Here is a 17750-nt window from a genome sequence, read left to right as displayed (position 1 = left end):
ATAGGCTCAGATGCCCACACCAAAAATATGAATACTAATATTTTCAATAATAAGGAAGCCTTATAAAGTAACCAAGAGATTAGAAACAAACAAGTTGATAAATAATTTTTTGTGTATTTTACAACTAATTTAAGACATGGGTCAAAACTGACCCGTTATCATAAGAGATGCTAACAGAAAGCTAACACAAGCGGAAGGTTAAGATTTATGGGCATATTTAATAAAGGCTCAGTAATTGTGATTTGCTGTCTAATGCGGCAGTGATCATTTTAATGAAGTGTCAGACTCAAGCATGTTTCCTTCCGCTGATGTGGGTTTGAATCCCACATCTGACGTATTTTTTTTCTTCATTTTAACATGTTTAACACGAAAAATTCCACCTTTAAAAATACATATAGGAAAAAAAGAAACATTTTTGGGTATTACCTGGGTTAGGTGAAAGGTTAGGGCTAAAATAAAACTGACGGAACTACAGCTAGAAGGACACAGGTCCGGCAGTGACTTACATCAGGCAATGCCGGTGTCACGGTCTGAGTTTACCTCCGTACTGAGAATATAACCCTAACCCTAAACCTAACATAATCTAATAAACAAATAAAAAAAGTGTCTGTTCACTTTGAAAACAAAAATAAACAAAAAAGAATTAATTTTTTTGAGCAAAAATTCATTTTTCGGTAGTGCGCATGTGCGCATATACAATCTCAGTATGATGTGAACTCAGTACATGACTCCACTACTATGGTCAGGTTTGTCTGGGGTCCGGGTCCGGACCAATAGCAACAGCCTAATTTTTAAAGTATAATGTTAAGAAATGTCTGTTTCCTCTTCTGTTTACATGTACCGCGCCATGTTTTCTCTGAGAGAAGTGGTCATGTGACTAAGTACGTCACGTTCTGTGACGTGTAATTGCGGTAAAAGGCTTTTCATAGCGCTTTGGTATTACATTTCAATATCGAAACATCTGAAATTCCTCCTCATGAATGCGTAATAACTTTTCATAGATTTTTTTAAAATTATTCAGGTGTTTCCATTACTAGTTTTTATAGCGCTATTTCGATTATGTGCATTTCACAGGGTAATGGAAACCCAGCTACTGGTGGCCAAGGATTTTGGATAGTGGTTCGGTGGAGAAAGTTGTTCCAGATCATTCTAAATAGCTACAGTTATTGTTAATGCTGGATGCACACTTGCAATTTTTTATGGAGTCACTTTCAAGAGTCTATTTATTATACGTCATAACCTAATAAATATACATGAACTAGTACATGATTTCTGCTAATTCTCTTTCTGTGATTGTGACTGATGAGGGTTAAAGTTTAGACTCCTCACTCTTGTCTCTCCGTAGGTGGGATGCTGCAGGAGAACTTTCAATAAGCCATCGTGTCATTACTGTTACGTAATGATGTGCCACTCTACCGCTCTAGGTGTGCCAGAGAAGCCACAGATAGATGGGCTGACGAAGCCTGCCATCGAAGGAGATCACATCACCCTGACCTGTATGACCCAGGGCAGTAAGCCTGCTGCTGACCTGCGCTGGTTCAGAAACGAGAAGGAAATCAAAGGTACGCAACTTTTTTTTCTTTATTTTTGCAATATGTATATTGTTCAGAAATGCTAAAACTGTAAACTTCTTAGAGATAGTTTGGTAAAAACGAGTAAAAAGTGTCTAACAAGTGTCTTTGATTTATTTCTTTATGAGGCCTACACTGTTTTTATTTGGTTAAAAATTATTACAAAGTTATTTGATTAATTTCAGGTCTAAGGAAATATTGTAGGATCTGCAACATCAGTATTTCACAAGAAAGGGCAGATTATATGTTATTTAATGTATTCCGGTTGGTGTTTTTACAGGTGTTCCTTTTAAAATAAAATAAAAGACATTTATGATTAATCAAGATGAATTGCTTCTTAATCACTTAATTTCAAAATGACTGGCGGTTTTAAAAACTGTGGGTTTTAAATGATCAGTAATCAGTATACAACAAAACCAAGTCCTCTTAAATGAGATGGATTTTTTCTAGTCATTTTCTACATATTTATTTTAGGTATTTGAGAGGTTTTGACTTTCTGAATTGCATTTAAATTTATTTACGTGCAAGTTTTCATTGTTGGAATGAATTTTCTTAATTTTGTATTTCTTAATTATTGATGACTAACAATGTTTACCATATTAAACTGTTAAAATCCATTTTATCTATTTGAATGATTAAAAAAAAAAAAAAAAACCTAGAACAAACTTGTTAAAACAAGTGAGAATTAAAAAAATTGTAGCTAATGGCTAAATAGTGCCAGTTCAACATCCATTTTTTATTTTTTTTTTTTAGTTTTAGTTTACTCTATTAGCATTTTCGTTTTCATTGTTTTGATGAAGCTTTCAATAATAATGGGATTTTGATAAAATAATAATTTGCATAAAATAACTGCTTTTACGAGATATAGCTTGAATTCATTTTGTATCACTGATGTCTTTAGCCCTTTTCTTTTTTAAGTAAAATTCCCAATTACACTTTTAATATTCTTTTTTAGAAGTCAGCTTTATCTTCATTGAGTTTTCAGATCCTTCAAAGCACGAGTATCGCGTTTGTGCAGCTTTGTCTGTCAAAAAAAGCTCATTTTCAGGCATGTGATGAATGCAGCTGAAGCCTCAACATTTACTGAAGTGGAGATTCACATGTGTTTTTGTTGTGGACAGAAAACGAAAGAAAGAAAGGACTAGTCATTTATTTCAACCTGTTTAATTATTAGCAATTAAGAATAAATAACAGTAGAGGTTGGGGGTTCGATCCCACTCTATACCTGTCTATGTGTCGAAGTGTCCTTGAGCAAGACACTGAACCCCGAGTTGCTCCAGTGTCTTGTTCAGATAATTGACTTTGTGTTTGTAATCGTCATGGAAACTCTATAAAAACTGGCATGAAAATAGAATAATTTTGGATAGTTTTTTTAGATAAGGCTATAGTAAGGCTTAAAAATAGAAAAATGCAGGACATTTTTTGAGATAAGGCATAAAACTGAAAAAGAAATAATGAAAAAAAGAATTCTGAGATAAGGTGCCATGAAAATGGAAATATTTTGAAACCTTTTTCTGAGATAAGGCCAACATGAAAACTTAAAAATGAGGGTGAAAATCCTGTAAGGCATGATGAAAAATTAGAAAAATGTGGAAAAACACAATTGAATGAAATTTGATTATTTTGTTTTTAGATTGGGCTATCATAAGGCATAAAAATGTTTTTTTTTAAGGTTATTTATTTCAGGCTCAATAATTTTGATAAATGCAACTTGAGCTTTAGTAATTGAGGACGTAATTTTAATTGAATTTCAGGGCAAATTAATTTGAATTGTAACTGGAAGAAAATGCGGGTCACCGTAATCATATTTGAGGTGTAATAGAACATGGATAATTGAAGACTTGAAAAATGTAATAGACCCCAACCCTGATTAGCACAAACTTAGCATTAGCATTAGCCTAGCATGAACCTAGCATTAGCATTAGCCTAGCAATAGCATTAGTCTAACATTAACACTAACCTTGCATTAGCCTTATAATTGACCCAACCTTGCTGCCGACTCTCTCTACAGCTGGATGTGTGACTACACGCAGTAAAAGATCACATTAGTCATTTTAAACAAAAAAAAAAAACACTGTATCACGGTATTAATTGTTCATCATATATTCCTGTTACAAGTGAGTTGTCTGACAATGCAGCATGAATTTTGTGTGTCAATCATGTTTATGATTGACACACAGATTGACATTTCATTTCATTTTTTTTAAGTATCTGATAAACGTGTCAAACAGAAACAAACTGCTAATTAAAAACAAGCACCTCACCGTCAGGAAAGACATCATATTATTTAACCAAGTCATCATATTTCACACCTTTAATTTCAGAAGTGTTTTTTTTTTTTTTTTAGATTTGAAAGTAATTCCCCACGATGAATCCCTTATACTCTGTCTGGCGGGCTTGGTTGAGCTTATTTTCTTAGTTTGTTTCTTTTAACAGTTTTTTTCACGCAGAACAGATTGATTGAAGATGCTCTGAGCAGATCGGTACGTGACAACATCAATTCAGATTTGTCCAGCTACTAATTAAACAGGGAGATAAACATGATAGGTGCTTATAACGGTGAGGAAATCGTACATTGATTTGGGTTTTATCCATCTGATTATCTGGATCCTGAGGAAATCCTGATGACTGATTCCGAGCTAAGCTATGTGGAATTAGGAAGGTGTTGTTAAAACAAACACACAGATCCATCCATCTATCCATCTCTTCTTCACTAATGCACACACACTGGTAATAAAAGTGTCCTCACAAGAAAGAAGAATATCATGTGCCAAGATGAGGAGAAAAGGCTCACATCCCGACTTCAATAAGAACACCTAATCTCTGGAGACTACTTCCACTTTCGTTCAGCCCACCGTGGGTGTCGGTGACTACCTGTTAGCCGCCTGTGATAAATTATGAGAACATAATGTCCTGGCCGGGTTTCTCTTTGCCTTCATCTCTCTGTAGTGGGCCACAGGGAGATGCAATAATCATCCAAAGAGACTCTATAGTCTTAATAGGAAACATGCTCACGCTGTTAATTACTTCACTGTGTTTCCATTTGCTTCAAACCAACAGAAAAATGTGAAAAAATGTGGATTTAAAGCTTTAAAATAGCCTTTTCTGAACAGGAAGAATGAATGTTCTATTAGCATAACATTTGAAAGCAGTTGCATCAGTTGGCGACTCGGCACGTTGGTTCTCTGTTTTTACACTCGTCAAAATGACAAAATAAATTAAATGAAAGCACATAAGCGAAAAGGACACGACACGGTAACAACACACGATGTTTGTCTTTACGCGGAGGTGTGCGTCAGTGTTGATCATTTTTGCACGGATCAGGGTGTGTTCAGTGTGAAACGCCGTCTGATTGTGGGCGACCATGCTGGGAATAAATGACAATTGTGACATATTGGTGTGGGATCTGGGGAAATGGTGGGAATTATATTACTAGCGCGGGCAGCGGAGCAGTCCATCGGCTCTGTGCTGGGCTCGTGTGCGTGCATGAGTAAGTGAAACAAACATATGGGGAAGAACCTAAATGTAGTGGGTTAAGCTTGAGCGTGTGTGTGTGTGTGCATGTGTGTTTAAAATAAGGAATCCAATATACCTTTTTCTCAGTCTCTTTGTCCCTCAGTCGCACACTCAGTAATGATATATTTCTATCTCAGTTACACACCCTAACCCACAGAGACCTCTTCCAATATCAGCACATGTAGACGTTGTTTACACACCACTGAACCACAGGGAGTTATGGTGGCGACCAAGGCAAGGCAGAGATGAAATGCTTTTTTTTTTATTTAGAAAAAAGGTGGGTATATTCACTGTTGGACTTGAATTATCATACTCTCTGACCTAAACTGTAGAGGTTATTGCTTCATCGTGTTATACAATATCTCCATTCCAAGGAGGATTATAGGCAGAGACGCGTCCGTTTGAGATGGATTCACATCCACATTCAGGCGTCCAACTTGTTAGTCAAGGACATGGAGGTGGAAAAGCAGGTATAGCGTGCACTATTGTGCTGTTAGCAGGCTTTGAAATATGATGCTATCACTCAAATCATTCGCCTCGTCAAAGAGTTAAACAATGAATGCGACACCTTTGGAAAATGTGTGACCATTTTATTAAAACTGGGATGAATATGGAAAAATCTATAACATAATACGACTCAGAGAGAAAAAAGATACATACTGTATTTTTTTAATGGTTTTAATTTTAAGAGTAGAGCAGCTTTGGGCAACTGGCAACCCAGGGGCCACATGTGTCCCTCAGACTAATTTCACGTAGAAAAATGGTAGAAAAATAGACAAAATAACAACAAAACTACACAACACAACTAAAATAATCAAAATGACTCCAAAAAAACACAGAATACTAGAAAAAATACTAAAAGAAACCGAGGAAAATTTACAAAACAAGAACAAAAACACACACTGAGAAATAATTATCAAAATGAAAACATAAATACACAAAATGACAATAAATGACACAAAAAGGCAAAAAAAAATATACACATAATGGCCCTCATTTATCAATCGTTCGTACGTTCAGATCTGAGCGTATGCCGCGCATTCAACCATATTCAAGCAGGCTTTGGTATTTATTAATTTTACGTACGCTACGATCAGATCTTACGTCAGGTCTGACTTTGTGTACTCAAATCTGAGGGTGTGGTTTTGTGGTACAACACAATCTAATAAAGTGTGAAACTAACCTCAGCTGTCATTGGAGCATCAGCAGACACAAGAATAGATCAAAATGAACATTAATCAACAATTAATTTAGTTTCCAAAAAGCTGATTTCTGATATCACTTTTTTGCTACATCTTTGTTTTGTTCCACCTTAGGTGTGAGGATGTCATTTCTTTTCTTGCCAGTGTTTGTTTGACCTTAGTGGGCGGGGCCTCCGAAACAGGAGGGCATGACGTGTTAATGACGATCAATTCAGCCGCCGCATTTATCAACACCCGATTATTTGTAAGCTGGGATTGGTCAAATACGAATGTTTCATTCAAATTCACGCAAGGTTGATAAATGAGGGCCAATGACTCCAAAAATACACAAAACTCAGATTGGTCATTATTCTAAACAGACATAAATGTTGGTATGTGGCCCTTGTATTAGACCAGTGGTTTCCAAACTTTTCCCAGTCCTGTACCCCTTCAGACATTTAACCTGAAGCCATGTACCCCCTACTCCTGCACACTTATAAAACATAATAATGTAATTAGGGGTGTCCTGATCCAATATTGACATTGGATATCGGTCCATTATCAACCAGAAAACGAACATCTGATTTTATCGGACTGCATCTAAAATATCTGAGAGATATTATATTTATTCAATTGTAGAATATTGTAGATATTGTGTTGAAGGTTAAAATGTATGTAACCAATTGGTTAATAATAAAAGGGTCAGTTTTTCTCATCCCTACTGTTGTTGACTATTGTTCTCTGATTGAGTAACATCACATGATCAAGCCTTTTCTAACATTCCATACTACAAAATACGTTACAAAAGTATGTATGATTCGTGCTAATATCGCATCTGATTGATATCGGTATAGGCCAATACTCAAGGCTATAATATCGGTATTGTATCGGAAGTGAAAAAGTGATATAATATGTATATATACAATGTAGCCCTACAGTGAAATGTGTCCCTATCCTGTTGAAGAATAATATATAATAAAAATATGATATTATTCTTTATGAGCCCACAACAAAACAACTTCAGAATTATTACTACTTATTGTTTTATTTAATGAATTAGCCTACTGGCATTTTCTGTGATAAGCCAATCTCTTTTTTTGGAAAAAGAATCTACCAGACATTTGTTGATTGAACATATAGCGGTAATACAACATATTCATCACCCTGAAACTGTGAAATACAACTTGCTACAACATTGATAAGAATACGATTGTTTCTGTCTGAGGCTAAATGTCATTTATGGCAATGCACGAAGGCTCCTGACTGCTGCTCAATTTATATTCTAGTTTACAGTGTTGTTGTGCTGTTTTTTAAATATATATTCACCTACCAACTATGACAATTTGCGTACCCCTGGGGGTACCCCACTTTGGGAACCTTGGTATTAGACAATGAAGACTGTAATAAATGTCCATCTCTGGTGTAGGGTTTCATACATCTCAGTGACAGTCATTGTCTCAGGTATTACATAATATAACATTTTTAACTGATATTATATCACCTGCTTTGCTGAAAATATTGTGCCCCAAAATAAAACAACACTTTTCAAATTCAAAACCATTGATTTTCTAAACCAACAGCTGTTTTAAGACAAATGACCTCAAAGAATCTTCAAACATAGTGCACAATAATAATAGATTTCTTTTACTACAAATGAATGTCGTTAGCTCAGGCATGAAGCCTAAAGCTTCAAAACAGCGCTCATTTAGCATTTCAAACCCTTTAAAGTGCACGAACCACCACATTTGGAAATAGTGCTAGGATTTGTAATGTCCTTGACTGCTCTAAGTATGAACAGTCAAAGAATGGCATCGATATTCTGAGGCGAGCCAGAGAAAGAGCTTTTGAGGAAAATGTACCTGAAGCCGTTTCTCGCTGAGGATGATATTGAAGCTGGTGAGAGCGTTGTGAGCACTGAAATACAAATCAGCATGAGAAATCTAAAGAAGTTTTCCCGTTAAAAGGAAAATACACTTTCAGCTGCTTCGGCGGTGTTAGACAGCCTTGCACACTGCTTAAAAAGTCTGTGTTGAGACTACATTTAAACTATCAGGCTCCCTTGGGTGGAGTGGATCAATGACCATTAAAGATGTAATTTCAAGATGGTTCCTGCAAGTCACAGTGGCATGAATAAAAGATGCCAAAGGTGCACACACAAAAAAGCTCATTCCCGTTCCTCGTCTCGGCGTGTGTGCGTGAGTGTGCGTGTTGTACAAGGCACCTAAAAGCACTCGTTCACATTCACATTTAATAGAAACTGGTTTCAGTGTTTGTTATGGTTTTTAATGACTCAGTTTCATTCATTGCACTCTCATTACAACAATAATGATAATTAATAATTATCGTATCTAATTGATGAGTAAAAAATATGAATAGAGGTATTTTGCAACTGTGTATTGATTGTTTTGAATTAAATACTTACTCATAAACAGTTTATTTTTTAATTTAATTGAAAGGAAAGACACATTCCTTCTAAGATTTTTTAGCTTCCTGTGTTGGACGTTTTCTATAGATTTCATTTGTTGATTTTGTGTGTTTTCTCCAAAGTTTCCCCTACCATCGATGGATGGATGCCCAGATGTACCAAAAGAAACCCAAAAACTGTTAAAGGTCTCATGTCATGCTATTTTTCACCCATCTTCATTTGTTCTAAAAACCCAAAAACATAGTATTTGAGGTTTATTTTCCCAAACTCACCTGTTTCTTCTACACAAACAGGCTGATTTGTGTCCTACTTCTGCATATTCACGAGTGGGCGTGCCTATAGACGGGACACTGACTTCCTCCTCCCCGCACGGTGATGTAGGGCCAGAGGATGTCCCGCCCTCCTCCCACCCACTCAGTAGCAGAGCTCATGCTGCTTTATAAACACGAGACAGAGCATGGGGGCGAACATACATAGACTGTAGAAAATACATACATAGCACTGTGCGAAGGACGCTGAAATGCTCACCTTTGTGGGCGTGTCTGTTTACATGTCAGTCACGGCAGAGAGCTTCCTGGAGGCGTGGCTTCTCCAGCTCAGTGCCGCGTCAAATTCGTCATCAAAGTGGGAACTCGTCATCGAATTGGAGCGAGGTGTTTGGGCTGTGTCGGTATTGGTTAATAATGGAATTTTAGTGTTTGGACAATATCGGCACATTTACTTATTCATTTATTTATTTGCGCAATTAAAAATATACACATAACAAGAACAAATTTACTATTACAGTGCTGAAAGAGGTGTAAATAATATAATACAATAAAAAAAATGTATTAAATAAAGCACACCAAAAGAAAAAAAATCAAAAACAATCATCAGTACCGGTATATGAAATATACCTTTAGTAGGATTTAAACAGATTTTGTTGTATGTTGTAGACAGAGAACATTGTCATATTTAGGTACATAGTTATAATGTTAAACAGATTTTTACTAAATTAAGTATGTCATAATTTTACAAGCTTCGGTGTTAAAAAGGGAAGAAATGTTGACTTTTATTTGCGAGCCAGCCGCCACAGTCGAATCTTTTTCTTTTGGAGTGAAAACGTCCTTTCAGCGATCCAAAGATGACATGTCAAAGGGTTTCATTTTAGAAAATACATCATGATCCAGATCTGTCAGACCCTGCAAGGCGCTCTGCTAAAATCTAACGGCGCTCATGGTTGGAGACAGTCGTCAGTTAAGTGTAGATGGCAGAAAGTAGGACAGCTCAGACAGGAGAGAATGGCTACAGGCTGCCAACAGGTTGAGCTCCCCAAACGCTGCTCCTGTTATATCCTTTTAGATATGACTCACAACAGTAAAGTGTCATTTCTCAACAATATTAAAACTTATTTCACTTCCTCCCCCCACACACTGATTCTTTTTTTTTTTTTTTTTTGCTTGTGTAAACTGTTTTAAATCTTAAACAGGATGCAGTTCAAGGGTTTTAATGCACGACTGCCAAGATTACTCTTCTTTCCATCCCTATCGTCTTCCTTTAATGGGTTCCACTTCGTTCCTATGAAATACCAATAAAAGGTCAGAATTCTCACATTTCATGCCCGTCATTTCCATTTCCAATTCTTTCAGACTTTTGGCCGGGCTCAGAAAACCTACAGAAGACTTGGCCACAGATGGAGCCAAACACAAAAACGGGGAGAAATTTGTCAGCAAATTATGTTGACTGATTTAAAGTAATGGGTTTGCAAACTTCATTTATCCTTTGTGTATTACCTCAGTGAAAATGGAAAAGGAAGATGATGAGATTCATACAGTTCCAGAAAGTTCATTTTGTCTTCTTTTTTAAATAATATGTTAAGGTTTCATTTATTGTGACAACTTTTTTCAGGAAATTTACTTTGATCTCCTCACATGTTTTGACTGTCAACTATCAGTCTTCCTCAGAGGCATCTGCTGAATGCTTTGATGTGTCCTTGATTTCCGCGTAATATTTCCAGCAAGTTCTTCTTGTCTTCTTTTTGAATAAAAGGTTAAGGTTTCATTTATTCAGACAACTTTTTTCAGGAAATTTACTTTGATCTCCTGACATGTTTTGACTGTCAACTATCAGTCTTCCTCAGAGGCATCTGCTGAATGCTTTGTTGTGTCCTGGAGTTTTGCGTAATAATTCCAGCAAGTTATTTTTGAATAATATGTTATGGTTTCAAAAAAGTTTTCACAGTTTTTTTCAGGAAATTTACTTTGATCTCCTGACATGCTTCCTCAGAGGCATCTGCTGATCGCTTTGATGTGACCTTATGAGTTTTTTTTTAGCATGGCCAACTTGAAAGTTCTGTCAGGCTGGCCACACCCCTTGTCGCCCGATGGTCTCTGGAGAAGACCTGAGACTGAGGAAGGCTGAGAGTCGACAGTCATAACATGTCAGGAGATGAAAGTACATTTCCTGAAAAAAGTTGTCTGAAGGAATGAAACCGTAACGTATTATTCAAGAAGGAGACAAAAAGAACTTACTGAAATTATAAAACGGAAGTCAAGGACACATCAATGCGATCAGCAGGTATCTCTGAGGAAGTCTGAGAGTTTACAGTCAAAACATGTCAGGAGATCAAAATATATTTCCAGTAAAAAGTTGTCTGAATAAATGAAACCTTAACATGAGATTAATATAACTAATTTTAACTTTTTTTTAATTGAAAGAATGTTGTTGGACTAAAAGTGTACGTGTCAGTTTAGAAACACAATATTTGCTTACCTAAACCAACAAAGATGTACAGATGTGAATTTACCATTATGATTTTAATAGACAAGCATCAGCATTTACATTAAAAACAGCCTAACCCTCCTCTTTTCAGTTTCACTCAAAAACAAATTATGCAATCCTTAAATACTGTGCACAGACACTGCTCTGTACACTTACTTAAAGCAAACCTATAGATTGACACACTCTGTGTAATGGTTGAATGTTTAAAACGGTCATTATGTTCTCACAGTGACTCTATTTTGCCTTTGTGCTAAACAATATTTTTATGAACTCAAACTTTGTACAGAAAGGACATTTTAATGCACTCCTCGACTAAAACCCGTACAAAGGCAATCAGGCACTGTTCAAAATGTTATGAAAAAAAAGGAATGTAAAGTACTCTGGACATTAAATTCTTACAGCTAAATTATACACACGAGGCAAGATTTATCAATCCTCCTATTAGTATTTCAAAGTGAAGTACGTCTATAATCAACAGCTTCTAAAAATGTGAAAATTATTAACCAGCTCAGTGGATAAAATATTGAGTTTTGTGTGGTTTTTTTTGCAGCTACGACGTGTTGTAGTGGAGTTTGAGAATAGTTGAATATTTGGTTAGTGGGGGGATCACGGTGAAGGATGTTCCTCAGTGATTGAAGTGGTTTGGTTCCGCGTAGGAAAAGAGCATCATCATGGTATGAATGATTCACAATTTATTCTGCCAAAATACTCAAATTATCACTGCTCGCGCTCTCCCTCGTCACTTCATCACACAGACAATTCAAGATGGATTTTAAAGGGATCCTCCACTGTTTTTACAAATGTGGTCTAAAACTTTTGAAATCTACTTATTAGAAGATGTATGCCTAATAAAAACATTATTTTGCACCATATTTATTTTATTGACTTGACGTGCCCCACTGCCTGTCAACATCTCATTGTATCTGGAGTTTCTGAGAAATCTATGTTTATGTATCATTCTTTTGAAATGCGAAAAATTACCTAACTAGTCTTTTACTATGGTCTACTGCCGGTGGTCATTCATATACATTAATGTATATAAGTCCCTTCTTCGTCCTATAGACCCCTATACAAATCGGAACGATCGCCGTGTGCGCCCAGCCAATAGGCTTCGACTTCCTTTTTGAATCTGTCAATCAAAGTGAATACGGAACTGTGCACGGAAACAAGGTCGTGTGTCACAACAGCAAACAGGTGAATATGATTTTGGCTCTTACCTGAACCATAGACCTATATCAATGCGACCTTGTTATTTTCCACGATGCGCGTGCAGAGAAGTAGAGGCGTGGCTTCTGGTAGTTTGGGAGAGGCAGTGGGAGGAAGTAGAGCTGTTTAGGGCGGGACATCGAGACGTTTCTCAGAAACTCCAGATAGCAGCTTTAAGCCTGCAGAACATATGTGACCACAGGGGGCGACAGTAATAGACTGTTTTTATTCTCGTTTGGGAAACAAAGAGGTTTACATCAGCATCTTTACCATTTACTGATTATTTAGAGCAACCAAAAGCTGCAGAAATTTGCATTTAGACTGAAAAAGCTGCTAAATGATTTAAAAAGCAGGCTGAATGTTTCACTCCAATAGAAAACAATGGGATATTTACAGGCAGTGGGGCCCTGTGACATCATCAATCACGTGATTTCAAGATGGCGGAACACAGGCTCTAAAACTTTAATTTAATCCCATTTTTAAAGTTAATAAAACGAACATCCATCCATCCATCCATCTTCATACCCGCTTATTCCCGTTTATCAGGGTCGCGGGGATAAAACGAATATGGTGCAAAATAATTTGTTTTGTTAGGCATAGATCTTCAAAGATTTTAGGCCACATTTGTAAAAACAGTGGAGGATCCCTTTAAAATAAGTATACCTTGCATTTTTATTGTAAAGGTACTGCAGTATTCCTCAAACTGAAGTGTTATTCCCTTTTTCCACCCCCACACTATTCCTCCTTTGTCCTTTCAACGGATGTCACCAGCACTGCAGAGCTGTCAGTCATCCTGCTCCCGTTGAAGTGGGTTCGATGCCTCTGTTAGGAGGAAGTGGCTGAGCAGAAAAGTTGATTGGCAGAGTGTAAAGAGAGCGGAGAGCTGGAGTTATGATGCTGTGAGAGTGAAGCAGATAAACACTGGAGAGAATGATGTGGAGTGCAAACGCTTTCTTTAGGTGAAGCCGCTCATCAAAAAAAATAAATGCTCAGCATTGGTTTTCACGAGGACGCAGTCGGAAAAAAGGGAGCTTTCTAAAATGTGTTTTTGCCATTTAAAAAAAAAAAATCTAATTGGCCCTTATTTATCATTCTTGTGTGAAAATGGGTGTAAATTTGAGGGCACACTTGGTGGTACGACAGGACAAAACATTCAAATTTGACCAATCCCAGCGTACAAATGATCAGGTGTCGTTAAATGTGGCTGCTGAATTTCATCGTCATACATGCCCTCCATTTTCGGAGGTCCCGCCCACTCTGGTCAAACAACGACAGAAGCTTTTCCAGGATGAAAATTGACATTGTCACATCTGAGGTGGAGCAAAACAAAGATTTGCTTCTTGACAGTGTGAAAACTGGAGTTAAAGAAGCGCATTTGAACGCTCTGTGGATCAACTACTGAGCAGATGACGTCTGCCCCCCTGTGTGCGCTGCGAGCAACTTCACAACAGATAACACACACGGATACGATGTTTATATCAGCCTCAGTCCGAATACTTTAGGCAATAAATTTCACAAGAAAATAACAATTGAAATGCTTTTAAAAAAGCCTTAAAATGACTAAATGTTGTCCCTTGCTAGTGGGGTTGTATTGTATTCTGTGAAAGCTGAAGCACACTGAGGCTAAATATCTCTGTTGATTCGCCACCTTTAAAAGTTCGGAAAGAATTTTAAGTGAAAAAGTGACCAAGTAAAATATCAACATGTGGTCATTTGATCCATAAAACTTGCGTATACACATTTCATGCCGACATTTCAGAGATCTTCGGAGACCCGCTATTATGGTACTGACAAAACTTTTGATTAACTTCAAAACAAGAGTCCTATTTACAAAAGTGTTAAAAGACTAATGGAAGACAAGGACGATTTTGCTATCCGTTTGCAATGCATCATGGGGTGGTTGAGTATCACTAGTGTGCCCACCGTGCGTACTTCAAAAACTTCCCGACATAGTATACATCCGGGTATTGCTGGCGTACTCAATGTCATACTATCTTATGCGAACGCACTACATACTCATTTTGATACTCATACATTTTGAACTTAGTATGAGTAGTATGTTGGTATGACATTTCAGGAATACACTGTAGAGGGAACACTTTTCAGAATAGTTTTATAAAGAAAGTTAATTTTCACTCTTCTTAGTCTGAATTAGTTTGTAGAGGACTGTGTAGTTTCTGATGTGTCATGAGTCCACACCATACCTGTCAAGTTTTGGATTTGAAAATAATTTTCTGGCGCCCACTTCGAGCTGTCCCACCCACCCAACCAAGCTCCAGTATCCCTTATATTTTAAAATAGGTGTATAAGAAATTTAAAATACCCACTTGTCAACCACTTACTAAATACAATTATGTGATTATAATCTGGTCGGTCGACCTTTATTAACATTTATTAACAATGCTGTGAACATTCAGGGCTGGGCAATATGGACCAAATCTCATATCTCAATATTTTTTCTCAAAATGGTGATATACGATATAAATCTAGATAACTTTATCAAATGAAGTCTGACCAGAAAAAAAATAAAAAAAATAAATAAATAAATAAAAATAAATATATATATATATATATATTGAAAATAATGGATATATATATGAAATATTATAGTTTTCTATATCTATCTATATCGCCAAAATAGAAAACTCGATACATCTTGAATCTTGATATATCTCCCAGCCCTAATTCCTAAATGATAAAACAGCCTAAATAAAAACATAAATGTGTATATGTTTATTTAATATACTTACAGTTCATATACAAGTCAACACATTGCATATTTACTGTTAATTTCACATTGCTTGTCTTTAAGTTAGACCAATGACGTATTAGACACATTTATTACAGACTTTACATCCTTTAACACTTTTTGAAAGGAGTTTATATTTGTGACGCTTGTGATTGGCTGATTTTTCATGGTGACTTACGTGTTCCTTCTGCTGTGGGAGACGTTAAAATCTCAGTTATTAATCTAACAAAACGTGTAACTGTGTCCCATCCTGCTGCTCTTTAGAAAGATAAACTCTGTCTCATTTTATTTTAAGGTATTTACACCAGTTCTTTGTTTTTTTTGCCGGAACGTCTTCATTCATCGTCTCTTTTCCGAGTTGTTTCCGGGTTTGTTGCCGCTGTCTGCACTAATCTCGTGAAAACTGTCACTCAGGCCATTTCAGGTTGCAGTTTTCGCGAGGATAGTGACGCCGTTCAGTTCAGTAAGGCATCTTTGAATTATTATTACATTAAAGTACGGAATATTTACGGGAAAATAGTAATACGGGAAGATGGCGGGAAAGAGGGGTAAAATACGGGAGTTTCCCGGCCAAAACGGGATACTTGACAGGTATGGTCCACAGCAATTCAAACATTCTAATGTGGTGTTTGAAGGGCAGCTTGAGGGACTCTCACCCAACTCGTTTTTTCTAAAATCCTGTTCATTAGGAGGGAAAATGAAGCAAAAATGGAAATGAAGTCATGGGAAAATGTGCCAAATGTTTGGACATCAGGTAAACATTTTAAGAGCTGGAGGTTGGAGATGATTTTGACTGCTTTGGCACAAACAAACACACACACACACACACACACACACACACACAGAGAAACAGAGAGAGTTGGCTCAGTTGTTTGATCAGAATTACTAGACAGGTGTTTGTCCTGTTTATACAGAAAACAAATAGACCAGATGAAGAACACTGTGAATAATGATACTATTCTTCATGACTAATTTAGGGCGCTGCCAAACCTGTGATTGGTTCTGGTAATCTTTATGCCCCAGTAAAGCTTGGAATAGGCTTCAGGTAAAACAAAAATTGTAAGAGAAATCATCATAAATGAATAACTAGAAATGTATTAGATTCTTCTGTTTTATAGAAGTCAAAGCATCTACTTTTTAGGAAAAAGTAAACCTGGATAGCTTTCAAAGGAACCTTGGATACAACATTTTACCCTAAAAAAAAAAGCACGTTGACAAACTGAGTTCATAACGACCTAATATTTCGTTGGTGCATGACTCATATTCTAATTTTCAGTTTTGGATTTATCTTTTTTACACAGAATATATTGTAAATAATTAAGTAATGCCAAGTTAAATCCAGAGCCCAGCGTCTTAAAATAAGCACTGAAACATTTGCAGTTTTAAACCAATGAAGAATCAAGTGCAAAAAAATGGAAAGGAAATGTTCAAAAGGACACATTGTTGATTGTAAACCAAGTTCTGCAAAAGCAATGAATTTAATTTGAATGCATCACAGTTTCATGAAATGCATGAATGAAAACACTCAATGTCTTCATGCTGGTTTCACACATTTATTTCTAGTCAAATGCACTAGTTCAGCACCCATTCAAAAAATAAAATAATAAAAGGAATAAAAGAGAGTTTTGAGATTCAATCCCAGTCTATGGCTATGTCTGAATAGTCCCTCCTATCTCCTTTCCTATCCACTGTTCCTTCACCTCTGGAAGTGTTTAAGTGGTGGCCATGATAAAGAGTGTCCAAGTTCTCTTTAAGCTCAGGAAAAGAGGCTCAATGCTTCCTTTTTTACCTCCTTTAGCCTAGGAAACACTGATGCATCCTATACCAAAGGAGACGAGATAATGCTGACCCCACAATTCCTTCCTTGCATTTAAAGGGACATGCACACCCGAGCGATTATTGAAACTCACGTCGACCGACAAGTAATAGAGATAAGTTACCAAAGCAATAATATGCCTTAAACAACTTGAAATAAATAATCAAAAACTCATATATTATTATATGTAAGACATATTATCAGATTATAACTGGCATAAAACAGACACTCTGTGGTTCAAGAAAAAGGGATCAGAGCCATTTTTAGCCACATTATGTTTTATTCAACATAATTCATATTTCTGAGTGGAAGGTGAGTGTGAGCAATCATTCTCAATGTGACGTTCTTTTAGTTTCACTTTTGTTCCTCGTAGTCTGGTAACCTCTTTTCCTTTGATCTACATGCAAACCTTGTGATTTTTTCAAATTATATTGGTGGAAAGTGTATGTGCTTTTTGTAGTCCATTTTTGTAAATTTGTTGTTTTTTCACCACTGCAGACGTCACTAACCTTCTCGGCCGTCAGAT

General features: G+C 36.5%; 1 protein-coding gene across 5 annotated transcripts in view; it reads left to right on the top strand.

Moving 5' to 3' along the window:
- Window positions 1-17750, top strand: part of LOC114475555 (cell adhesion molecule 2-like) — a 330216-nt gene that overhangs the window by 270474 nt on the left and 41992 nt on the right. For 4 of the 5 annotated variants that reach the window (XM_028466470.1, XM_028466469.1, XM_028466471.1 and 1 more), the window contains one exon: window positions 1425-1562. In XM_028466470.1, coding sequence (XP_028322271.1) covers window positions 1425-1562 — 138 coding nt within the window. Of the gene's footprint in view, window positions 1-1345; window positions 1563-17750 lie in introns of all 5 variants that reach the window. The other variant, XM_028466472.1, reaches the window with a different exon arrangement.

Source organism: Gouania willdenowi, chromosome 14, assembly GCF_900634775.1.
Source record: "Gouania willdenowi chromosome 14, fGouWil2.1, whole genome shotgun sequence".
In the NCBI taxonomy this organism is placed as follows: domain Eukaryota; kingdom Metazoa; phylum Chordata; class Actinopteri; order Blenniiformes; family Gobiesocidae; genus Gouania; species Gouania willdenowi.
This window is presented reverse-complemented; position numbering and strand designations above follow the sequence as displayed.